Genomic DNA, 27170 nt, shown 5'->3' with positions numbered 1-27170 from the left:
ATTAAAGCAGCATTAAAAAGCCCCATTGTGGCACGTGTGCAAAGGTTGTGGTTTGTGTTTTCACAGGTAGCTGGTAAGTCCCCAGTGTAGACGTTGTGCGGCTTAGTCTAGGACATGCCTCAGCAGCGTGCAGGCTTAAAAGTGCCTACAGGGGTCTCAAATACCATTTTTCTACTGAGCAGGAAACAGTGTGTTTTAAATACAGTTTTTCTCCAAGCTGGTGGCCATGCTGACTATCGGCAGAAAGCTGCCATGGTATCTACCTTCACCTGCAGACACCTCCACTTCCCAGGGCTGACTGACGATTTTGTGAGGAGCTGGATAAGCCCTGAAATTTACAGGGTGGGGAACTGAACTTACGGTCTCCTACGGGCTAAATGGCAGGCAAAACATAGCTTTTCCAATCACTCCTTTTCTTCGGGACTGCTTCTGGATGGTATTTATTCCTTACACGGTCATCTGCTAGCTCGATAAGCACAGGAGGTTGACACTTGCAGACAGCACCTGAATATTCAGCCGATTTGAGCCTTGGCCCGGTGCGGCTGTAGGGGTCTGCCCTGGGGCTCTACAGGGTTTGCAGCGTGGCAGACACAAGGTGCCCAGGGACTAGCTCCTTATTACCGCAGCTGCCATGGCCACAGGCAACAGTTAGAGCAAAGGCATTGCAGAATGTCCTGCCTACTTTCTGGAAGAAAAAGAGATTTGCAAAAAATAGGCATAAGCCTGGTTTGTCCCCCACTGGTAATCTGGTAACTCCTGTTTTATGAAGTAACTTTACAAAACAAGTGGAAACATGCTGGAAATTCTTATAATATCTATTAAACAATTAAACTTGATTGCAAAGGGACATGTCATTGCAGAGCAGAAACAGTGTGGTATTGGCCTGCCAGGCAAATACACAGATGTCCAGTGCCATCGTGAGGGAGTGATTTGTTGGTGTACCAGCAGTGTCTTGCCAAGGAACGACTGTGCTGTGTGTCAGTCGGATTTCAGTTTCCTTTAGTTTGACTACCCCCTGTATCTATGAAGTGTCACTGCAGCAGTACAACTGCAAATTGGGCTGATCAGGCATCTTGAGGGACCTAGTCAGGTTTGTCACTGGGATTTCCTGGCTGTCAGCCCTAAAAATAACTGATCTGATGATACATCAAGTCTGAAAGAGTCTAGACTCGACAACAGATATTATGTTGCTAGGTAGTATCATTGCGGTGCATGAAGCTCAGCTCAGCATGAGTGGGTAAAACCCGAAAAGCTAGGGAAATAACTAAGTCACTGTTCACACTAAACTCAGCGTTTATAGCAGTAAGCTGCAACCTGCATTTTAGCTCATTACCTTAACGTGAGCTCCAGTACATCCTTGGGAATGGCAGTGTGAACGCAGGAGCTTGAGTCTGCGTGTTGCACTTGCAGTCTTTTTGAGAATATAAACACAGTCTTTCAGTCCATCTATAAAATGATTAATATTGATTCTTTGCCTCTTAGGAGAGTTGTGTTGCAAGGACTTGAAAAAATGAGGGAATGGGAATGACCTAATACTAACAGAAACTATATATATATGTATCTCCCTGAAACGGTTTAGCAATAGAGTATAATGATTTTTTTTTTTTTTGCTTCCTTCAGCATGAGACATTTTAAAGACCAGGTGGTTATGTTTCAGAGTGCCTACCAACTTAACGTAGTAAGACAAAGACGGGGATTTTCTGGAGCGTGGCTTATCTCTACATGAATCCATCCTAAAGCAGATTTACAAATCTGTCAGTGGCAAAGGAGAGAGTAATGACCACATTAATTACTATAGCTGCCTCATTAAAAATCTTACATGGTATCAGACAGATTTATTGCGGAGTAAGGTAGCAGAAAATTACAGTGAACTTACAAATACCCATTTTTCTGGAGCCTGATTCAGTAATCACAGTAGATGGGAAATTATGTTTCTGGGTGGTGTATCACCTTTCATTTGGCTTTAGATCCATGATTTAGACTGAGGATATAACAGATTTGACCTAGAATCAATTCTTCTAGTAAAAATCTTCTCAGCTAGGCATGTAGAGACCGGCCTATTAAAAAGTCCTCCTTTTTCACACCTCCCTTTACTAAAAACTCCAAATATTCCCTTAAGAGGGTTTTTTCCACATACCTGATCATGCCAAGCAAGTCCCTGAAAATTCTTATTCAGTGCTTTGAAAATTATGTAATAGTCAAACGGTCCACTCTGCAAACGGGAGATCAGTGGTGAAACTGATAAGAGTTTGGCTATTGATTTCCATTAGGTCTGTTATATCAATATTGAGTCTTTGTTGAACTTATGCTCCTGGGGATGTTCAATGATTAGTTTGAAAACTTACAGGCAGAAAGCTCAGTTCCAGTAAATCACGCATTTTGTGTCAGGGTGGCATAGATGGAGATTAAAGATGGAGATTAAACACGCTTTCTCCCAAGTTGTGTAAGTAGTGAATATCAACATATTTGATTATTTAAGCATTTTATATTGACATTATAAGAAAAGAAAAAAGGACGAGGAGAAAATCACCCCATCGTACAGCAATTTGACAGCATTAAAAGCTCATGGCGAAAGGGGAAAAGAAATGTTGTCAAGAGAAATAGAGGAATATATGCGTTTCTAACTCAGTAGATTCTGTGTACATCAGGCTTTGGACAACTGTGTTGGAGAGATGCATATGTGCATGCATAGGTGGGATGTTCAACCTTTTATTACATGTGGCAGCATTAAGCTTTCGTTTGGATTCTTTGACTATTGAGACTCCCCTAGGAGAGCACAGGCCGGTGAATGAAATCTTCAGCCAACTGGCTACCTTTCATTTTTTCAGTCCTGGCACAGCTTAATGTCTTCCATTTGTGTGTTATTACTAGATCTGGATTGCTGCGCTTGTGTCTTGCCCGGTGTCATGTAGCACATCTGGAAAAGTTGTGGTTTGCTGAATGACAAGTCACACTCTTTCCTTCCAGTTCCGCCTGGTGGTAAAGACAGCGCTGAAGCTGCTGCTGGTGTTTGTGGAGTATACCGAATCCAACGCACCGCTTTTAATCCAGGCAGTGTCTACTGTTGATGAAAAGAGAGGTGAGTACCCTTACTCGGGAGTTGCAAAATCCCAGCACCGCTGAGATCAGGGTGGCATTTTATCACGGATTTCAGTGGTTCAGAGTTGCTGTCATGATGCCTGCTTTGTGCGACATACCCTTCATTTCTTGAAGCATATTTTAAGTATTCATGCAATTTAAGATTGTTTTGAGGAATGAATTATAACAGGAAAGTGAAGAGTGAAAAGCTGAGGAACTCAACTGCCTCCCTGGGCACTGTAGCCATTGCCCCTTCCACGCACCCACGTGCAAAGTGAGCCCCTTTGCATCTTCTGACCTTGGAGGCTCCTTTGGGCCAGGCCGTCTTTCCACTTCCTTCTGAGAAGCAGCAGTCTGATTTAGAAGAGAAAATGGTATCTAATCAGTGTAATCCCTTTGAAGAGAAAGACGAGGTCAGTAATAGTACAGGCTTTATAGTAAAAGTAAAACCATCTGTTGTTACATTAAAATAAAGCCCTTGAGCAGGTATTATACGATGAAATCTGTTACCCTTCAGGCTTGTGAAAAATACTTGAATACGTATGCTGTATTTTTTACAAATAAATAGAACAAAAATGGTTCTTTCTTGTTCTTCCCACAAAGCCATTGCTAAGCTCCTGGGGCATTCTCTCTTGATGCAAAACATTCCTTTGCCTCAAGGAGAGTTTTTGAGGTTGGGAGAGCCATTGTTGTGGTCTCGAACACATGGCGGTTGAAAGCAAGATCCCCTCTATGGAGCAACTGCCTCCATGCTGAACTTGTTTGAGCGACTTGATATGGTAAAAGTGAAACAAAAAAAGTTTGAGGACGGGGAGAAAGATGGTGCCAGAAATAGAAGAAAGTAGCCAGGTTTTGCTTTCGGTTATCAGTATGAGTGTGTTGAAAAGACCCCCCCAAAAAGCCCAAATTGTCTCTTAAGTTGGGGGAGCAGACAGGGGCAATTCAAAACCAGTCTAACACTTCAAATGGTGGACTCTCCAGGTTAGTTTTCTGTCTTGAGTTAAAACCAAGAGACCTTACAATGCCATATGCAGAAATGTAATTACAATAGTCATGTAATTGTGAGCGCTACGATTTATTTTTACAGTCATCCTTAGCATTTCCTCAGCTCTCTGAACTCACTGGTATTCTCGACATGTTCAAATTGCCATCTGTTCACATGCTAGTAAACCTCATTAAAGAAAAAAGAGAGAGAAAGGAGAATCCTAAATACACTACCAGCCACTGTGTATTCCCTTCTGTATCTGTAAAACAGCCTCAGGCAAATATTTACGTGCCCCAAAGTAATAAAACAACTTCAGTAACAACAAAAAGCATGTGGAAAAAAAAGTGATGCATGTAGTTAGCTGGATAGTTGCTAGGAGCAGGAGGAGAGGGTTTATGGGAATTCTCATACCTGTGGGTTGGCGGATTGTCTCATGAACTCTTGCAAATAACTTAGCTCCAAATACACAGTTTTCCTTCCTTCCCTTTTTTTTTTTTTAATTATTAAGCAGTTATCTTTCTTGTTTTAGGCTTAGTTTGTTTTTCACTTTTCACTGTGGATGCGCTATATTTTAATTTATATTTTGAAACTAGTGGCTTATAACTGAAGAGTACCTGTCTTTGATGAATGATTTAATGGAGCAGGAATACAGAGAAAGAAAAGGCGATGTGCCTTTTCTTGAAACATTGTCATGAATCTTACAGGTATATAATTAAGTTTAGCACTGCTTTGAAAAAAGTCCAGTGCTTCATGTACATACAAGGTGATGAGATATGACATAATTCCTCAACATGTGTACCACACATGATTAACATAAAGAACCCCATAATAACTCTGCCTCGTTTTAAAGCGATCCCATCTGTGGTTTCTATGCGAGAATACATCCATATGCAGACTGACGTACAGAGATCTGCAGAAGTGCCGGCTTTACTCTCAGATACAAGCAAACCATAAGTGAATAAGTGTATGGCCCTCATCATATAGGAAGTAGCCTCTACTTATACTTCCATCTAGATCCCCCTTCCCCCGCCCTTTCTTGTTTCAGAGCCCCAGAGGAATTTGATCTCTTTTCAGTTTAAGCATACTGTGGGCTCTGGAAAGCGGAGCTGGCATTGCTGTCTGCTGTCTGGGGCTGCTTTATCATGAGCATTTTTTAGGACAGAGATGAAAGCTCAGTGGGTGACCTGGACACTGTCACATACTGTTTGTGAATTCTACCATCTTACATTATTTGTAAAACACCCACGTTATCAGTATCTCCACCTTTCTTGCCATTTTGCACATAGTTAGATATCCAGTAGATTAATGCCCGTATTGTAGGTATGATGGAAGGCTGTATGTTCACACTTATTTAAACAGCTAGAAATACAAGATGTTGAGGTCTTTCCAAAAGTATTAGTAACTTTCCATCCTATGGCAACTAGAGACAGGCACTCTGTAAGTTGGTGCAAGTCCTCGTGTACGGTTCTGACCTGATGCAAGGCTTTCCATGGTTTAGGCATAATGTGCAAGTCCTGTGTAGTTGTGATGTCAACATTTTGCATAAGGCATTAAATTAATTATTTTTTTTCCTGAGGTTTGTATGTAAAAACATTCAAAGGGGAAACAGAGAAAAGACTGAAACTTAAAACAATGGGCAACGTTATTCACTAGGCTGTACTAATTTAATATAGGTGTAATTATTGCAACCTCATAGTTCTCCGCGTGTTTATGCTCTGTGCGTGACTACTTGGAGTGCTGTAGTAGCATCAGGGTTGAGGCCGCAGCCTTCCTGTCCGAGTAGCCAAGAGAGCGGTGAGCTGTTAGCAGTGAGAAGACTGTGAAAGGCAGTCGAGCGGTTCTCGTTTCACCCATTAGAAGGCGGGAGAACACACACATAACTCGACCTCTGCTGTTTTACTTTACTGAGCCTGTTTCGTCACTCCCATCAATTTTGCCGCGAGTCCTGCATGGAAGTCATAACCTTACGGGAGCATCCCGGTCTGCTCCCAGAAGAACTGCTGGGATGCTACGTCATTGTTCCTTTTCGTCATCATTCTTCTACATCACGATCGGGTGGAGGAGACAGGCTGGAAAGTACACCTTGTTGAGAACTGGCTAGCGTAAATGATTACACTTAGCTATTTTAAAAAGTAAACTCCATAATATAAAATATTAAACAGATTTGTTTCTTTTTACTAGAAATACATGTGCGTTGCCAAACTGAGATTTGAATTTAGGTTTTTCAAGATTTGCTGTATTCTGACCATTACACAGAAAATGGAAGCTGTAGATTTTAGCTCTTCATAATAGTTGCCTCAAAGGTTCCTCTCCATCTATAAATGGAGAGGTTTTAATATTCTTCACAATACAAATAACCTTTTAAAGGAAAAGCAAAAACATATATCATGTTTTTCATATCTCTTGTATGAGCGTCATCGTTTTATTACACCAACCAAAGAGTTTAGGAAAGTCACCAATTTTTTTAGTGTATGATTTTCCAACGTATCTTTCACAAAGTTTTTCTCTGCATCTTGAAAGGAGAATGAGTTTTTTCACTATCATCCTATCATTAAAAAAATATTGCCTTAAAAATTAATTTTCTCATGTAGACTTCAGCCTGTGGTCTCATCTTTAAGTGTTGACTCTCCAGGAGTAACGTATTTGGAAATCCAAGCTCAGGGCATGAGAGTGGATAAGTGCAGACACCTGCCCTAGATCTGCCCGCGTCCCATGCTGTCCGGATCGTATGTTGGAAACTATAGGCCCTCTTGTATATTAGCAAGGAGTATTAACCCGAGTATAGTAATGCAGTAAGTTCATGGTGCAGCTTCCACACCAGAGCCGCCGTGTCCCCAGGAGGGTAGACAGCTTTATGGCTGCTTCCATGTTCACTCCTTGGCTGTTCAGCTTGAGATCAGAATGAAGAAAATAGCATTTGAAAAGAAAGCTTTAATCTGGTACAGATTGGAGTAGCTCTATGAACGTCATTGATAGTACTGCCTCCTCTTGATTTTACTTAGGAAATACACAAAGAATTTCGGTTTAATGTTAGATTTTGGAAATTGGCAAAGTTTAGTAGCAGCACCTTAATTAAAGCCTTGAAAGATGCATGAGCTATTACAGGGCTGCTTTGCTAGTGGGTGTGCCTGATTAACAATTTCTAAAAATTGTATTCTGAGAAAGAGAAGCAGCATGGGTAGAAGAAAATTATATATCATCCTTGCACGAAAACAGCAAGGCGATCCTGAAAATATTCTTTTATGATAATGGAGAAGTATAGAGACATTCAGGAAAAAAAAAAAATCAAACACATGAATACAGTCTTTAAAAAACCAAAATAGTATTATTCCAGTAAGAATAAAACCTGCCTGCAGAATAAAGGCATGTTTCCCTAGAAGGACTTTCGCTGAATAATGAATTATGGATTAAATAATTATTTTTTTATGTTGTTGTCAGTTTACTTTTTTCCGAATGTAATTGTTATAAGTCAGACTTGCATAGTTTCCCCATTTTGTTTCTCTTTCTTATTTTCTTCCCTTTTTATTTTTCACTGGAAACCACAGGAAGACATTTTTGTAGTGAGGATATCATTCTTGCTGATCATATATCATTTGTGAGCTGAGTGAATTTGTTCCACATGTCTTTTGAACATGTGCTGCACAAAATGTCTGGTAATATAGAGGATCTGGTAAAGAGGTGTCTAGTGTATTTTCATTACAGCCATGTATATGAATTAGTATTTAATTAGTAATGCACATAAATACATCTGGAGAGGCTGAGAGTGAATCCCCCTCCTCCTTTGATTTTGCTCAGGATAAGGAAGTTCTGATTTATTATTCAGTAGCAAAGATCAGAGACTGTCTTGAAAAACAGAAGGAGAGAAAACAGGAGAAATATTGCTGTCTGTGTGCTCGTTAATAGGCAGGTTTTTCCACACAGTGCACTGCCAGTGCTTTGAAAACAAGAGATCCTTGGTTAGCAGAGGTTTGATGTCTGTGTAACAGGTTGTATATATATAATATCAGCATGAATAAACAAGGGCCGTTATCACTGTGAGAGCAATGCAGAGTTTTAACCCCGGGGTCACTGATCAGCCGGCAACAGGTGGTTGTGATGAAACATGTGAATTTTACTGCCTGATTATACTCAAACTATCGTCATCCCTATTCTGTTTAGGGAGTGTGGGCTGTTGGAATGCTCTGCATGCTTTCCTCTGAAATTCAAAGACTCTCGCAGTTATGCTGGTGTAGTGGAACTGAGTATCTCTAAGTCAGGATTAGCTTTCTGCTTTGTCCTCCTCACCTTTAACTTTACTCCAAACAAAACACTGAATTATAGCCTTTCCTTGATTACTTCAGTTTCCTAGATAAAATAGTCAGTGTTTTTTTTCTTTAGTGAATGCAACCATCTGCCTTTTAGCCAGATGAAAGAGGATGATTTTGCAAGGTACCTACACAAGAGGTTATCTTGAGTCAGCCTGACATTGCCTGTCTGATATTTTTGGCACAATCACTCACTAAGCCACTTGCATTTAGGCATGAGATAACCATGGAAATGCAAATCAACCTGCAAATCGAGCATCTACATCATAACTAAAAGCAAAAATTTTGACCTTACTTCGTGGAAAAAATGGGAGAAACACATCTGAAAGTTCTGTAGAAGGGATTCTTATTAAAATAATTGGAGTAAGAACCACAGCAAAAATCTTTTCCCCTCACTGATCATTTCTTTTATCCAAGACACACAGCCTGTAATTTGAGAAAACTGTGTTTCTCTGCCACATTGTTTTGTTAACAGGACTGATCTTAATGCAGCGTAAGTCAGTGATAGCACTAGGAACGTAAGCATCAAATGCACAGAGAGAGTAGCATATAGATCCTTCCTGAAAATTTATCTAAGCCTGTGTGAAGCTATGATAGGTGGGGTAAGATTCCTCCCATCTGATTTTAGAAGTTCACTGTCAGTCAAACTGGGTTAACAAAACTTCCTTCATCATCGAGGGAGAGAAACTGGTACCTCTGGGGAAAGTCCACCTGACATCTTTTAGGTCCTTGCATTAGGAAGCACCATAGCTTTCACTGACTGTGTTAACCTCACTCTCTGTGAAGCGAGGGGGGGGCTGTAGGGGGAAGCTGTAGAGAACTGTCTTTCGGCTTGATCTTCCACCTGGCTCTACATCCAACTAGCACTACCTCTTGGATAAATGCATTTTGATCACCATCACCAATGGTCTCTGCTTTTCCTCTAGGAGCCAAGCCGTGGTCCAACATCATGGAGATCCTGGAGGAGAAGGATGGGGTTGATACCGAACTACTGGTTTACGCAATGACCTTGGTTAACAAGGTTTGTTTACTTTATTAGCATAACTGGTGGAGGTAATGTTCGGATTGTCGATTGTATGATGATCTTCCTTGTTGAGAATATATGACAAAGGAGATCTGTCCCAGAGAAGATGCAGGGCAAGCTGTAATCAATCAGCACACTCCTGTTACTTGTGTTGCAGCCACCCAGAGACAGCAGCTGGAAGCAGAGTTGCTATTTGCTAGATGCTGTGCAGAAACATGTCACGACATGTCTCCTCTCCCAACACTGACAGTGCAATGCAAAACAAAACTCAACAGACTAGCTCAGCACATTATCCAGGGAGGGAACGCAAGCAAGTGCTGGTGAAAAGATCACACGCTAACAAAGGCTTGCATTGTGCACAATTTTCTGGTTAAAGATCATTTAATTCTTTTTTTTTTTTGCTGCAAACCAAATATGATGAATTTAACAGGTCTGATTGCTAGTAAGAGTTTTTCTTCTTATTTCTTTGTATTTCCTGGTGTCCTGTATTACAAGTAGTAGTCTTGCAGTAAAATCAAATGTTTTCCAAAGTACTCAGTTGTGCTGTGAGGAGGGAGAAGGCGAATGGCCTGTAAAAGTTAGAAATTTATTAGTGTAAATTCCTTAAAAATTAGCATCTAGTGCTAAAGAAATCTTTGGGTGACTAAAATTAAAAATGGTTCTTTTAAAGATCACAGAAGTTCAGCATACTACTAGCAAATCAAAATAACTGTGTGTTTTATGAGTATACTTAATAGACTAGAGTATTTGTGTTATTCATTGTATTCCTTTAAAGATCCTGAGTGTCGGTGGAGGTCATAAATCAGGCTGCCAGCTTACTGTGCTCTTGGCTACATGTTTGGAGTTGTGGGTTGCTTTGGGGTTTTTTTGATAAAATAATTTCTTAGTGGCAGCGAAGATGCCTGAGACTAATGTCGCCCAGTGACATCGCTGATGTCACTGTAATTTCACTTAGAGCCACCCTTGCTCCTGCTTGCCTGGTAGTAAGGATTCACTTGGCTTTAAAAGACCACCTTATCTCATTGATGTACTCTTTCTGAAAGGCATCACCAGCTTTATATGCTTCTGTCAGTAGCTGCTGTTAAAGCCAAGGTGACTAGTTTTTAATATCTCTGTTTTACACCTTGTCGTTTTGTGTACCAATTCCTCTTTCTGAGATAATTCTCTTCCTCATCTGCAAAGCTGTAATCTACCTGGTGTTTGACTTCTTCAAAAGTTGTGTTCTATGTTGACTCTTTTATTATCCTATAGTTGATTCCTTTAGTCTGAGATTTTCACTACATTTAAAGCTATTTTTAGGAGGAGGTAGTTCTTTAAAATCACACAAGAAGAAAAAGGATTTGGCAGTCAAAGGAGCAAGGCAGTTATGAAGATCAAGGAAGAGAGGAATCCCACAATGCCACACTTATAATTATGATCTGGCTTATGGACAGCTTTATGATGTTTTTAATGGGATTTTTTTCGTGATTATAGAGAAAACAGCAAGCAGCATGTCACAGTTGTAATTTTTTTCCCCCGCAGAGAATACAAAGAAGATGCAGATGGTTTCAGCTTCTATAGGCAAGGAAATGTCAAAGTTTTCAGTGCGGGCAGAGTCCTCATGAGGGATTTATCTTATGGAAGCATACTTCTACTCGTTTTTCTTTCTCCGTCTGTGCATTTAAACTCTTCTCCTTCCTGCTCAGGAGAAGAAAACACATCTGCCCAGACATAAGAATTGCTCCAATCCTTTTATCCTCTCCATCTCTTTTGTTGGTGCTTAACCAATTTGCTTATGCTAACATTTCATTAACCCTCTCTTAATTTGGGAGAATTTAGGCATTAACGAATCTCTTAAATGAGATGGATCCCAGTACAGATACTTCTGATTACGTACAATTCCAGTATAACCTTTGTTATCTTCCTTTGGTTAGTTCCTATGACCACTAGATCTTACTGTGATCTCTACTTTCTTCATCTTTATTACAGAGGCTCAGATAGATTAAAGCCTTTGTGTTTCCTTTATATATTAAAGAAAAACCCCTTCACTCATGAAATGCAGAAAGAAAATTCTATGTTGCATTGAATTCACTTTATATTTACTTGCTATAAAAGCTCTTCATTATTGAGATGACACTGGAAGCTTTGTAGTTATAAGATTACTGTTCATTTTCTTTTTACCTGTATGTAATATTGCTTGCTCTCTATATGATACAATACATTAAAAAAAAAAAACAGGTAAAATAATGATGAGGTATAGAAAATTCAGTACATTTTGTTATGCTTGGATTAAGCACTGAATGTTTTTTAGCAGGTCCAGTAGAAGACCAGAATTTAAGCACCAGCTACTACTGGGAGCTTAGTGTACCACCCACAAGTGATCCATCAGCCATAGTTGAAGAGTGCTGTTTCTGTCCAATGTGGCATTAATGCAGCAGCTGGCACATTCATTTTTGGTGACCTGCCTTGAGAACATCGCAACTGCCACACTGGAGCAATTATCATGTTTTGTCCTGTGTCTGACATTGGCCACACCAAATGTTTTGGAAGAAGTTGTAGTTCTGGGAAAACACGTACATGAGAGAGACTTCTTCCTATGCCAAAGCAATTGAAAACTTGGCTAGTGCCCGTAAGCGTGTTTATTTACTGTATAGTGCTTTTCACTGTAGCATGCAGGATTTCTGCAATGTCTTTCTATCTGGTGCCTGGGCCCTCTAGTGAAGCTCAGTCTGTTGGATTCTTAGTAACCAGAAGGGTACTATTACACTACTTGGACTTGCATGTAAAGCATTGCACACCAAACACATTTAGCTGAGCTTCCTGTTGTCTGTATTTTCTCTGCACCACCGTTTTATACTGTGATTGTTTTGTAGATGACAAAAGGCACCGTACTTACCAGTTTTACTAGCTAGTATCAGCCAGGGCTACACATTTTAAAAACTGCGAGTAAAGAGCACCTTTCAGTCTGAAGCCAGGCATAGGCTAGCACTAATTCATGTCAGGTTTTGTTCAGAAGCGTAACAGAGGATATGTAGTGGTAAGAATATTGTGCTGTTACCAGTTGAGTATGTTGTCAAATAGCTTTTTTCATCTGGGAAAACATTTGGCTGTTGTACTCCCATAAAACCTGGAGACATATTGCAGCCTTTCATGGTTTAAAGGGAGCTTATAACAAAGATGGGGACAAACTTTTTAGCAGGGCCTGTTGTGATAAGACAAGGAGTAATGGTTTTACACTAAAAGAGGGTAGATTTAGACTAAATATAAGGAAGGAATTTTTTACAAGGAGTGTGGTGAAGCACTGGAATGCGTTTACCAGAGAGGTGGTAGATGCCCCATCCCTGGAAACATTCAAGGCCAGGTTGGACTGGGCTCTGAGCAACCTGATCGAGTTGAAGATGTCCTTGCTCTTTGAAGGGGGGGTTGGGCTAGACAACCTCTAAAGGTCCCTTCCAACCTCAACTATTCTATGAAAACTCTTTTTGTTTAACCCCTGATACAACTTCACCGGTTTTCTTGCCTTTCTTTCCATTGGGACTGTTACAGTTAGCAGTAGGTAAAATGTATTGTTTAGGCTTTGGTAAGAAGGTGGTTGAGAAGATATATCAAGCTCAATACTCTCGGGCTGGGATTTTGGTTTTAATTTGGTTCACCATTCCAAAAGCAGACACTTGAGTGGGAAGAACATAAAGTTGCACAGGCGTTCCCACAAGGGCTTTTGAGCAACTTCTAAAATCATACAACAAACAAATGAAAATCTTGTTTCAGGGATCTTTCCTCAAGCCAAAACTGCTTAGAGGCATAGGAAGCAGTCTTGACATTCATTTTCATGCTTCCTTTGTATACTTGAGTTCCAAAGGTAACAAAATTCAGCAAGCAAGCCCAGAGTATGGTTTAAACATGCTGCTCCAAGTGCTTAAATTTTCGTCTCTAGACAAGTTTTCATATTGTAAAGTTCAGTCTTCAGAGCAGGAGGAAATATTTGGGGCTTGTGTGTATGTTTTGATATTGCAGTATGATTTTGAACTTAACCCGGAAAGGAGTAAGGACCTTGGAAGGACCTGCCCAATTTATGACCTCTGCTCTGCTGGTTGCAGCTTTTGTTTCCTTTATAAAGCCACCAAGAAAATGCAGGCCCACGCTTGTTTTCTAGTATCACAAACCAGAATTAGTCATTTAAGCAAGCACTTCATGTCCCTTGTGTTAGTTACTGCAAAAATCTTTCTCCTGAGCTGGATTGAACTGACCTTGTTCTGACACCAGTGGTGCCCTTTTACATCGCATTTGAAAATGTTAGAAATTGAATATGACATGCATTAGAGTCTGAAAATGGATCTGTGAGTTTAATGACAAACCGTGCAAAGGAAAAATATTTGATTTCTGTACTTGGGGGTTCAGTTGCCCAGTTCTGGTCAACAGCATGTAGTGAAGATTAGATTTCCACTGCTGCAGGATTTAATATTACATTAACCAATAAAAGGCTGCTGACAAAAGCAGGGTTGCCCATAAATACTACCTTATGCTGCTGTTTTCCCTGTCTACAGCCTGCCTGACCTCAGATTTTTAAAAAAGCTATACTTGAAGGTGGGTGATGTGCATATCAACATTAAGACCATTTCCTGATATTTTAAGAAGTAAATACTCAGAAGATCTGTACAGAAGACCTGGCTGTCCACCCTTTTGCATGCAAGACATCACATCTTATTGTGTCTGAAGACACTCAGCGCAGCTGCTGTCTACTTCTTTCATAAGGAAGAGAAAGCTAGACATCACTTTCTGTTACAGCATTTCCATATCTGTGTTAAAGCTCCATTGAATTTACAGTGTGATGGCTTCATTTGCTGAACCCTCAGGTTTCTACTCAATGCTCAGCCTCAGTTTACGAAAGAACAAAATGTACATGGTATCTATTTTCATCACTGTTCAGGAAAATTTAGTTGCATGGTCTTCAGTGGGTTTAAAAAGAGGCTTAAATACCATCCTGAACAAAGACAAAATTGTAATTAGAGCCTGAACATATAACCCTGAACATATAACCCTAACACTTCATTGGTGTTTGTGCTAAGCATTCCTGGTGCAGTGGACCTCACCAGACATCAGACAATAATCCTGTAATGACTGAAGAAGAAGATGCTACTGTGTTGTGTTTAGTTCTAAAAAAAAAAAAAAAAAAGAAAAAAAAAAAAGATGAAGTACCTTGGTGATGCACATTTTCCAGTGCCTCATTTCACAGAAAAGAGGTGCTTTAACAGGACAGGATATGTCAGCTGTCTATTCCTCTGTATTGTTAATCACGTAATGCAGACCAATTTTTCTGAATGTAAAGTTTCTTGGTGTAGGGAGGCACCCCAGAGTGGCTGCTCTCTTCTGCATTCTGCTGTTCAGAGCCACTTTGGAAAGGCCATGCTCTAGAAAACCAGTGTTCTCAGAGCGCAGTTCATCCGATCTCGGGCATGAGAAGGTGAAACTCTTTCTGGAGAGAGTCTGGTTATTGTGTGTACTCTCTATCTCTCCCTCTTTCTCTCCTTAACTGTGAGTATAGGTAAGTTACTTAGCTAATTAAATAGGAAAGAGGAAACTACTTCAGAGTAAGCATCTCTCTAGTGAGCTAATCTAGAATAAGTGTGTTGCTTCCAGTCTGCACTGTCACGTATTGTGCAGAAATGGCTCTCTGTAGACTGATTCTTGTGATGAGCTGCATGTTGCTCTGCAAGTGGGTTGCACCAGTATGTTCAGTAGTTTCTGCTCAACATGCGCAGGATTACACTCATTTTTCTGCATCATCCGTAAAGAGCAGTAAAAAATCAGCACAAACTGAGCAGAAATCAGTTGCAAGCCAGATTAGTAGTGTTTTCTGTCAACTTTATAAATGTCTACAGGACTCTGGTGGGTGAAGTTCGCTTGTGCTCTGGACAAAGTTGTCCGATGACCATGTCCTCTTCCCATGCATCACTCTGCAGTAAAACTGTGAGTGGCTTGATTCAATCCCTCTTGCTACACACACTGCAGTGGCATACTGTGGTGTCCATGGTATCCTGCAGAAGGACACCTTCCTTTTCTCAGTTTTCTGAACTCACAAAAAAAGAAGGGAAATGACTACAGTAAGAAAAGTGCTCTCTCTTGAACATAGAGCAGGTGCCGTAACAGGCTCTGAACCCAAACATTTCATTTGATATAGCTATTATTATTGGCGTTCTTTATTTTCTAGTGTGCAAAAGCTTCTCTCCAGTGTTGCTGGTAACAGCTTTGCCCATAATCAGGAATTAGTAACTCTTTTAACATTTTATAGGTGTTAAGGAGTCAGTGTATCTTAATAAGACTTTTCAAGTTGAGAGGGAGGAAAGGAGTCAATAGCTCTGTACTGTAAAACAATTTGTGTGCTGGGAGGATGACCTCTGCTGCAGGTGTGGAGGACAGTAGGCAGGTGGTGCAGGAGATTTCCTGCTGTCCTGACATCACACAGCTGTGCATTGGGCTTTTTCTTCTTAAGGCCAAACTTACAGGAATCAGTAGGAAATCAGCTTCACTGGTTTTAGTGAAAGCATTTTTTTCTCTCTCTCTGCTTTTATCCCTGTGTTTGATGCTCTAACATTCTCTGGTCTTTAAATCTGTACTTGAATGGAGCCAGGAAGAATCCAACTGTGTATTTTAAAGGCCCGCATTTTCCATACGTTTTTGTATGAAATAACAACATTGATTTGTTTTGCCAATTATTCATTTTTCTACACAGTGCACAGTATGTTAAAAGCTCTGCCACTTGTTTTTTATTTTGTAGCGGTGTCTCTAATCCCACATCATGTGTTTTACTTTATTGAAATCATACATAGCACCACTTGCCACCCGCTTTTAGAAACCTTTGTTTAATTCTTTTCAAAACAAACAGATTTAAATGTTTTTCCTTTGATTCTTAGACGCTGTCGGGGTTGCCAGATCAAGACTCTTTCTACGACGTGGTGGACTGTCTGGAAGAGCTAGGCATTGAAGCTATTTCACAGAGACACTTGAACAAGAAAGGAACAGACTTGGACTTAGTTGAGCAATTTAACATTTATGAGGTAACATAACATGCCCTGTTTTATGCATCTTACAGCTTGTGCAGACTTCAAAGCCGAGAGGAGGGGGGCAATGTAACCTAGGTGAAATTTGATTATCTATTTTATTTTAAAAGAAAAACATCTGGTTGATAGAAGTATTATACACATTCATATATGGGACTTGCTATGGTACATAGCTGCGTTTAATGCAAATGCATCTCACACTAAAGCTGCAGCATACTCCAAGGCAAAGCAGCACATTTACTAGCTCCTTAGAGGCAGTTCTGCCTGCAATTATAACTTTCTCAGGCTGCTAGTTACATGTCCTGAAGCAAGTAGTTCTTTCCATGTGCAAAAGTATTCAGCTCATGAAAAAGGTTCAGCTGAGCTCAGCTTTGCAAATGCCACTTATTCTGCAGCTGAAGACCCAGCAAGTCCTTGTTTATGAGTTCACACTGGGCCAGATCCTATACAGTTTGCAGCAATGGGGTAATGAGTGACTCTACATTCACCGTCTAGGTATAAAGTAACTACTTCTGAAGTATTTATATGTAAGGTTAGGATATTCAGTTTCTTAATAATTAGCCTCTTTTCAGACTGCGGGAAGTGTTGGAGCTGGGAGGTTTGGGCTGAAGTTAATGTAATGTAAATGTGAGTTCAAGTTCTGGTGTGGTTAAATGAAATTACTTTATCTCCATCTCAGTCCAGCAAAGCAGTTGATGGCTTTGATTCTGTATTTTCTTCATCAACTCTACACCCATGTCACTTCACTAACTTTAGCAGAGTTAAGTTTTATGTACAGCAGTTTGCAGGGTCAGGCCAAAATAGGAACATGAGAATGAGAGAGATCCAAGTTCTTTCTTTTTCTGTTGTCAGAGGCTCATAAAATCATTCTTAAAAGGTGATCATTAATCTTAAAAGCAGGTTTTTTTGCACGTTGTGCCTACTGAAAGACTTGATTGCAAAATTAGCAGTTGACTTAGCTGGGTACCAGCTTTCTCTTAACGACCAGACAAAATTTAGATGTTACTAGGCATGTTCTTGCTTTTTTCTCCCAATGTTGTTCTTTATCTGAAAAAGCTGTTCTTCCCCACTGGAATTGATTTTACACCCTAAGCAGAGATATCACACTTCCCCACCTTTGTTTAGGTAAAGTCACTTCTGGTAAGAATTATCAGAATAACAAGACTAGTAGAAACAAGAAGATATGCATTTTTCTCATCACCCACATTGCCCTCTTCTGTACCTCTGCCTCTCTGAACGGATCTTTCTCATATAAAGGTTACTTAAATGCTACGCTGCATTTCAGTGAGATCCCCCAGTAACTTTGTTGTTTCTGCCACCGATAGTTCTCCTCACATATCCTAAGACAGCACTTGCTTAGTTTCTGTTAGGTATGTCACACTGGCATGTCAACGGCGTGCTGTAGTTCAAGATACTAGCTGTTGCACCCATATTTTATTCCTCTGCTATTTCTAGCTGATGAGCTCCCAACCTGTTTCAGAATTTTCTGTCAAATGTCATAATGAACATACTATTCTCAGCATCGTTCTTTTCTGATATTATACATATATTCCTCTGTATTGACAGTGCTTCTGAACTGGCAGGAAATACTGAATTTTCCACTGAAAGGCATATGTGAAAGTAATTATGCCACACTAAAAATTAGCAGGCTTAGAGTAGATGAGTGATCTGTGTTGGTTTTTTTTTAATCCGTTGTGGTACCAGTTCACAGAAATAGTTTTGTTTGTTAGGGTTTTTTCCTTTGTTTACTTTGCAGGGAGATCTGTAAAAATGGAAATTTTTAAGAGGAATGCAGTTACATATACATCTGCTGATGTCTTCCTCGGCTGGGAATAAATGACAGCACTATTCTAAAATACTTTCTAAAGTAGTGGATGGTAGCTTCCTCCCAAACATTGCAAGTGCTATGTCTGAACCTGAGGAAATGTTCAGTCAGCTAATGCATGAGAGTTTTTTCGATGGATTTCACTAGAGCCAAGACTTCCCCTAAGTATTTTGGAAGGAAGTAAAGAGAGCTAGATGTGCAACACTGCTCAGCTTTCTTGAAAATTAAGTCCTGTGTAAAAAAACCACCAAACTAGGAGATATATGTATGTGTTGTTACAGGTTCTGTAATGTTCTGTGCAAGGTGTCAGTATATAATTCCATTATTAGAGCTGCTACACTGCACTAATGGATAGACAGCAACTTACAGGGATAGCTGTGGAAACGGTAATGCTAATAGGAGTTAATCACATTGAGATCAGTTAATTTTCAGAGCCTGGGTGTGAAGACCTGTGGTGCCTAAAGAAACGATGTCAGAAGCCTCGCCTTTCTTCCTTTCTTTCTCAGATGACACTGAGACATGAGGATGGAGATGAGAGTGCTGACCCCCCTCCCAGTGGGCGCAAGGACCGGAGAAGAGCCAGTCTTGGTGCTGGTGAGCGAAGAGGGCTAGAGCGCCGGCGGAGCCGCAGGCACTCGGTACAGAACATCAAAAGCACTTTATCGGCCCCTGCGAGTCCATGCGGTCAGTCAAACCCTAACTTCATGCTAGGCCACGGACAGCGCGGTGAAGATCTCAGTGAGAGGTAAGTGCGTGAGCTGGGGAATCCTCTTTTCCTCTATTACTTTGCATCATGTTCATCGCACTTCATTGATCAGACAGGCTTTTCCTTATTTTCCTCTTTCCATTGAATTAAAAAGGAAAAAAAAGCATGTTTAAAGTTAAAACAAAAAGAAAAAACAATAACGAAAAGAAATGGATACGTAGGTGACTGATCTACATAGCAAAGTTCTTTGGCACCATCTACCCTAAATAAATGGACCCAAACCACATGAGGCAGAGTATTTGATATGGGAACTAACCAAGCTTAATTTCATCCATTGGCAGATTTTATATTCAATATACCCACGTAATGGAAGATTGTAACAAGGGCATAGTCACATCAATGCAGAGCTGTTTGTCCTGTGTATGTTACAGTTCATTCTATTTTTTCCCCCTTTGAAATCAGCATTCCAGCATAAATATTTTCCACTGAGGCTGCACTCTAGTAGTGAATATATCTAATGTTTTGTAATTAGTGAGAGAGAGACAATAATGACTAGCTGAGCAGCAGTCTGCAACGCTGGAGTCAGGCAAAGCTAGTGTCATCGCCAGTCCCAGAAAGGTTGGCTTGGGCTCCGTGTGCTTAGGGAGAAAGGGAGCTGCAGATCCTCAGCCTGTCTGACTGCGCACAAGAGGGCTGGAATTAATTTTGCCCAAGTTAGATGTCTGATCAGCTCGCCTCCCTTTGATGTCGGCTGAGTGCAGCAAGCACTGGTAGGCCTTCAGTTATCTAACATATCCTGCATGTCTGAAATTTCAACCAAGATGAATCAACGCTCTGAAACGGCTGTTTCTCTCTGTTGACTATAAAGGGAATCTGGCTGACTAGCTCAGGTGAAGATACGTATGCTGCAGACAGCTAAAGCTGCACACTGTCATCCCATGGCTGAAGGTGCAATTTGCAAAACCGAAGCGTGCTCCATGAAGAACGTATCTTGTGTTGATTACAACATTTGGGAAGTTCTTTGGAGGTTTCTGTTGGTTAGCACTGGGTGCAAACTTAGAGCCTTAAAATGCTGTGTTACATCTAAAGCAGCCCTTCTTGCAAAGCAAACATAGTTGACTAAAGTTTAACAGCTTTAGGCAGTATGAAAATACAAGACTCCAGATAATTTAAACACTAGTTGTGTGTTGTATACCACATAGTATCTTTTGGTTTTCTTTTTGTTTTTCTTTTATCTCCTTTTTGCGTTTGGCAACACATTCATGCTTGTTTTCCATCACCTTCTGTTGGCCGGGCCTTCAGTGATCTGGAGGCTGAGACCCCGGGGGTCTTACAGGCTGATGACAAGGATGACAGTGCCTTTGAGGCTGAGTTGAAAGCATCTTCAGCGTGAGTACAGCTGGGGGCTTCAGCCGCTCTGCATGGGATGCCTCGTGCATGATCTTGGGCGCTGCTTCGTGCCTTACCGATGTGATTGAGAATCCGTGCTCATGGATGTGCAGCAGATGTCGTTGATTTGTTAAACTGATTAATTTGGATTAGAAACAAGGGGGTGCTTCAACTCTACAAAAATTGTTGATTCTATTACTGTAGTTAAACAAATACAAGTCATACAGAATGACAGCCAATACCAATACATTTTCTCACTGTTGTTTGCTTACTAGCTTTATTTTGCAGTCCTCAGTAATTCCTAATGAGTTTGTGTTTGAGCTGATTTTTAGTATCAGGGCCATAGAAATATGGCAGATTAGTTTCATAAATTCTGTGAAATTATTTTGCCAATATAGCATAATTTCAATAATTTTCTTCCTTTTCTGAAAAAAATTATCCATTTCTGCTCTACGTCATCCTTGAAACTGACATAATTTAAAGCATAATTTAAGTTTAAATCCAAGAAAGGAATCTCCATTTCAGCAGTCAGATTTAATTTCGTGTAGTCCTTGGAATCTTCTCTAGGAAAATAATTAAATTTTCTTCAACTCCATTTGGAATTTCTACCTTGCTCACCTGCCTTCAATTATGAATAACACTGTTCTTCACTTCGCATATTGGTTAAAGGCAAATCCTTTTGTTCCACCCTTTCTCCAACCCTCTTAGCAGGTAAAGACAGGGAGTATTACTCATAGCTAGCAAATCGGTTTTTTTCCCATTGGACATTACAGACCATGGAATATGTTTTGGTGCCTGAAGCTGCAAGTTCTATGCCCAGTGAAATTTCAAAAGCTGCCATAACAAGAAGCTAGTCAACTGTTGGCTCTGCTATAAATCCCACTGGGTTGCTGGTAAACAAGTGTTTTGGAAAAGCTGATTCTGTCCTGCACATTTTCAGTCTCATCATCTACCCAAATCTGTAGTTGTGGTAGGAAGAGGAAAACCAGCCTTCCTGCTTGATCATATCCTAGTGAGTCTCTTAACTTTCAGTGCAATAATCCAGATGAATACACAGTATCTCTACACCTGATAGCTAAACTGGGAAAAAAAAATAAAGTAAAAGCTTCATGGCTTCTATTCGTTAACATTTAAACAGAAAAATAAGTTGAATGACTCATACAAATCTTTTACACATTTATAAAGTTTGAGTTAACCTTAAGGGGAAAGAGGTTTATCTCTCTGCATTATTCCTACTAGAATCAAGTTTTCAAATTTGAGCACGTGGTTTCTGATGCAACATATTTATTGGTTTAAAGGATTTTAATAGAGCATCATAAGTTTAGGCCTTACTGCAATTTATAGTGAAATTTTTAAAATCATATATTAAAATACGATGCAGGCATCACCTGTTTTTGTCAAAAGAAATGCTTATTGTGTCCCTTCTGCTTTCAGCATGAATGTTGTAGAGAGGAATCTGTACAAAAGGATAAAATCTACTTATTACCTCTCTAAACTGAAAGTAACTTTTGTTCATCCAGGAAAGATCTGTCTTCTGCTAATGACCTCGTTTTGGTTCATAATCCTAATCCCCCTCGAGGAAGGAAAAAAGTTCACAATAAGTTTTTGCAGTGCTGTATTTTCTGAGAAATAGTCTGCGAAATGTGTTTCAGTCTCTTTCTTCCTTCGCTACATTTTCTTTACCAATAGGAAACATGTAACGATATTAATGATAATCTTACTGTGTTGCTCCTGCTGGTGTCTAAACTTTGTGTGTGGTTGCAGACATCTATGTCTGGTTTTACAGTGGATTATCACCATTACGTTCAGTGGCATTGCTTCTGATGGACTCGGTTAGAGATTAAAGTCACACTCTTACACTGTACTAAATTTTGTTTTGGGCAATATTCTTGGTTATTTTTGGACTTCACTACCCAAATCAGTAGAAATTCTTCTTTAGAATTCTCCTTCCCACAGTGTTCATGTTTCTTTTCTTTCTAACTCCGTCAGCTGGTTTGGCAGCTACTTTGCTGTTGTTTACCACATCAAACAGGTTGTCCACAGTCATCTGCTTTCTGTCAACCGATAAGTCTTGCAAAAAGAGAAAAATCCATGGTGCCGGTAAAACAAAAAAAGACAATATTGGCCAAATTCTGTTCTGTCTCACAGTGCTCAATATCCAGAAAAGCTGTCTGAAGTCAATGGAGTTGCTCTGATTTACGCCAGGCTAATTAAGAGCAGACTTTGGGTTTTGAGCTGGGAAAGGTTGACCATAAATGCTAAGGGCAACCAAAAGGAAGACTTGCAGGCCTTTTTCATCTATTTGGCAACCTTCTTCCAAACTGAACGTCATGCTTTTTTGCTTGTGGTTCAAAATAAATAAAGACCCAAATCTGCTTAGTGTTAAAATAGTTTTTATGGAGAGTGAAACCCAGGCTAATGTGCCTCTTACTAAATAAATAAAGAAAGAAGTTGATAACAACTACTAATTAAGAAAGGCTGAGGGAAGGTTTAAGGATACGTAGCTGCTGCAATGTGCTTTAAAATTCCAGTCCTGACCACCAGCAGTTTTGCTTTGCTCAGAACTTCTTTCTTTCACCATGATGGCGTAGAGCACCGAAAAACTTGGGGGGAGCTCCAGTCTTGTTAACATGACATTTTAAATGCTTCACTGAGGGCACTTCCTGAGGTTTTCTGCCCTGGTCCAAATTGAGTGCTCTCAATCTGTGGTCTAGCATGCTGTTGCTTAGCGGTAGACTGTTAAACAAATTGTTCCATGGGGTTGTATTTTTTCTTTTTAAAGTAAAGCTAGATTTTTCCAACCACACAATGGATAGAGTCGGGGAAAAATGTAAGGAGCGGCACGGAACTTGCACTAGATTGATGTTGTTATTGTGTGCAGTGATTTCTGGCTATATAAGCATTAAAAATCAAATTGCTGCCTGTCTGTCTTTCAGTCTGGTCACGTCTGGCTTCAAGGAAGTAGAAGGCAGGTAGTTTGGAAGTTCTCAGTGCTGTCTTGAGCACTGAACAGGTGCTCTGCAGGAGCCCTGTACATACAAACCAGAAACAAGTACTTCTCCCAGTGTTTCAAATTAATGTGTTTCAGATTTTGCTGTGCACTTCCCTTTCTTCAGTACTGCACAGCAGCCGTCCCCATGTCTCTCCCGGGGTGCCCCATCAGAGCGGTGTCAGCCAGACTTAGCAAATGTACTCAAGGGAGCTTCTGTGAGATTTCTGCTGACCACCTTTTACCAGCAGTTCGGTGAACGGCTCTGTCAAAGCTTTGTGGAATTAATTACAAAGACTGAGGATTATAAAGTAGTGAGTAGCTAGGGTTAGGGATTTCCCTCACTTTACTAGACTCTGCTTTCTTCTTCGTTTTCATAGCTTTGGTTTGTTTTATATCATGAAAAATGGCAAAAGAGTTACTAGGATTGATCATATAACACTAGAGATGTTCATCTAGAGATAACCAGGCATTGGTTAGGACTTCCTTGTCAGTATTCCTGTGTTTGAAACCTGGAAACACAGGAGCTGACTGCCATCTTAATAAACCCTCAGAGCAGAGGATCCTGAATGAGTGACTGTAGCTGGATTTAGCAAATTAACTTTTTTAGACCATGGGGCTAAAAAGTTGTGAGGAAGACCAACTGCTCAGGTTCACCTGAGGCTTTCAGATTTTTCAGTCTGAAGAAACTTGGCCTTCAGGGGAACTGTATTGATAAGGAAAAACCAGTAGAGGACCAAACAGGGAATTATGTACCTATGAACTGTTCTTTTGTTAGGGTCCCACCTGGAAGCTTGTTAGGACTTTTCCTCTTAGCAAAGAGTAGCACAGGGAATTCCAAAGTTTCCTGAAAATTTATGTGCTAGCTGGACATGGCACCGTTTCACGGTGCACACTGGGCTCAGGGGCTTCCACGCCTTTTACAATCCTAGAAAAAAAATGGAACATTGTTGTCTAAATAAAGGCAAGCTGTGCTGAGAAGTCATAAGGATCTTTTTGTTAGAAAATACATGTTTCTGATGCTTGAGGATGGCTGAGACGCAGGAAGAGATCGTGACGCTATTTTGGTTTTACCAGAGAACAATGAACACAGCTGAGCTTCTGATGCTAAGCATTTTTTCTGCTTAGCTTTGGATTCCTGTTGAGATTCTAACCAACAGCACAGATCTTAGTTTGGCTATTATGCCCCATTAAGTGATTATTCAAATTGTTTCATGTAGAGCCAGGCCTGCAGGGGTGCTTTGTCCAAAATACAGCTGAGATTTCTTTTTTATTTTTTTTTTTTATGATTTTCCATGTTTTCAGACATCCTAAACCATAACTAATCTTTGATTTTTCTCTAGCATTTACTATGGCAAAATTGTAGTTTTTGTCATGATGTTTCAAGTTCCAGTGACTTTACGCTACACTATGTGAAATGTTTTGATTGTGTAAATACTTACTGCTATAAATCAAGCTGCTGATTACAGTGGTGGGTGGAGTTTATGTTATTTTATTTAGCATGGATACATTCCACATCTCCTAGAGTTGCTGTCTGTGGCAAATATGATGAATGGTATGATAGGTATGAAACAGCAAAGTGGGGAGACTCAACATCAGCATTTAATGCAGGACTCAGTCTGTGATACGATTTATTAAAGGCCTAGAAAAGAAAATAATTTAATTTTATTGCTTTAATAGAAAGAAGCAAATGTGGGGTTTTTTTCCAAGATGTTTGTCTCTGGTTCCTGGTTTTAAATATTTAAAACAACTGATGCACAAATCTAGACAAAGCAAACAGCTCCAGGATAAACATGCAGCCATATACCTGTGGATATGCTGAGGATCCCTTTAATACGTATAAGTATGTGGTCTGAGCTACCTGGCATTGTTGGTGGCTTTATAATAGAGTGGCACATGATCAGTTGTCTGGAAGACGTTAACGTTTTCCACAGTTTGGTTAGTATAGGCAAAAATGGAAATGGGTTGTAGAAGCAGTGGTTTTGAAAAGGAGATTTATCTATGAAAGTAAAACACTTGGTAAGGTCACATCTATTCATAGTATCAGGCCTTTATTACTAGTTAATAACAACAACATATAAAATCTGGTCCGTTAAGGTGCTATTTTACTGTTGGGACAAGGAGGACACATTTATTTCTCTCATGCAGGTAGAGTTATTAGAAGCATGAAGTCAAGCAGATTTGAAAGGCGGTGAATAAAAATGTGAGATTTGTGATCTTACGCTTCATAAGAATATCTTGGAAGTGCCTGTAAGCAATGCAGTAGAGGAGGAGACATGAAATGGCTTATGAAAAGCTTTCTTTAAAACCCATACCATAAACAAAAGACTTCATTTATGTATGCACAGGGATTGGCTATTAATGCACAGACAATAATAAAAATAAAAAAAAGTTACAGCTTGGTGAGTATCCCATGTGCTGGTCCTATTACTGTCTCGGTTTGATACCAGCACTTTTTATCTGAATTAAAACACCTCTGTGGAAATGTCAGGTTTTGTGGTAGGGATACTCTTTGCTGTTTGTGGGTCTTGTTGAAAGGAAACATTTTATATTTCATATACATGCAGAGTCCAGTTGACAGCTCTGGATGTTGCTGTAAAAGCAGTGGTAGATTTTCCCTGTTTGAATTGTAGTCAAAATGAAGAAAGCACGAGGTTGTAGTTGCATGGTAAATGAAAGCACAGTGTGACTTAGCCTAATTTTTTTTTTTTTCCACTGTGTATTTAACGTTGGTAAGCTACCTAAGGAAATGTAATGCCAAGCCAGTATTCGGATGCGTTTCTGCAGAGGCCCGTCATAGTGTCTTATGCGCTGGCCTATACGTGCCTTAGAGTGTTCACCTCCATGGTGTGTTCCCAGTATGTGAGAACATGATCCCCTGAGGCCAGGAAGGTTTTTTACACATACGATGTGATGGGAGGAAGAAAAGACAGCAGTCTGGCGGGATGCCATTTCCAGATCCCTCCTTTTGAAGTAAGGGCCAGTAACTGTGACCTTCAAGTGTCAACCAGTATGCAGTTCCAATCTCTGAAAACACTGTTTCTTCTCTCTTTCTGTATATGTTTCAGTATTTATTGCTCCTAAAGTCTCTTTACATCATGATTCTGTTTCTTTACCTCTTCTGCTCATACAGATGTGAAAACAGCAATGCTGTTCCATGATCAGAGAGTTGGGACTCTTGAAGTCTTTGCACAGCCTTGCCAGTACCTTAAGCAACACTCTGCTGTCTGGCTCTGCTTTGATGTGTCCTTTATAAACCAACTGCAGCAATGAAAGAACTGTGGAGGTATTACCTAGGTATTATCTAGGTGTGATAAGTTGTTACTGGTAGTATTTTAGGGATAAGAAAATAACAGCAACCTAAAGAACAGCGTAATATGAAGGTATAGAGAACACACTTACTTAACATTATTTGTCATTTCCTCAACTTTTTTTCAGAATATTTTTCTTTATTTAAGACAGAAATACCAGGATAATTTTCCTTTTGATCTTTGTAATTATACATTCTAGTTACCCTTCTGTGCAGAAGGCCAAATTTTGAGACTCTGCAGGTAAGTTGTTATGCATATCATTTCACTCATTTTTGTATTCACGTAATTGCACCAACTGCAGTGGCCTATCACACGTAGCAGTAGAACTGAAATGGGCAGGGGGATTAATAGCTGGTTTCTTTAATTTTGTTTTTAATGGAGGAGGAAATTATATTGCCATATCTTTATTCAGAGGAATGAATTACAGAATCACAGAATGTTCGGGGTTGGAAGGGACCTCTGAGGATCACCTAGTCCAACCTCCCCTGCTGAAGCAGGGTCACCTAGAACAGGCTGCACAGG

At 40.0% G+C, this 27170-nt stretch overlaps 1 protein-coding gene across 8 annotated transcripts in view; it reads left to right on the top strand.

The window, feature by feature from the left end:
- FHOD3 (formin homology 2 domain containing 3) overlaps window positions 1-27170 on the top strand; it is a 403764-nt gene that overhangs the window by 266082 nt on the left and 110512 nt on the right. For 4 of the 8 annotated variants that reach the window (XM_075416734.1, XM_075416733.1, XM_075416732.1 and 1 more), the window contains exons 7-11: window positions 2968-3079; window positions 9294-9388; window positions 16282-16425; window positions 18760-18998; window positions 20262-20348. In XM_075416734.1, coding sequence (XP_075272849.1) covers window positions 2968-3079; window positions 9294-9388; window positions 16282-16425; window positions 18760-18998; window positions 20262-20348 — 677 coding nt within the window. The remainder of the gene's footprint in view (window positions 1-2967; window positions 3080-9293; window positions 9389-16281; window positions 16426-18759; window positions 18999-20261; window positions 20349-27170) is intronic. The other 4 variants (XM_075416738.1, XM_075416737.1, XM_075416736.1 and 1 more) reach the window with 1 other exon arrangement.

Source organism: Opisthocomus hoazin, chromosome 3 (genome assembly GCF_030867145.1).
Source record: "Opisthocomus hoazin isolate bOpiHoa1 chromosome 3, bOpiHoa1.hap1, whole genome shotgun sequence".
Lineage (NCBI taxonomy): Eukaryota > Metazoa > Chordata > Aves > Opisthocomiformes > Opisthocomidae > Opisthocomus > Opisthocomus hoazin.
This window is presented reverse-complemented; position numbering and strand designations above follow the sequence as displayed.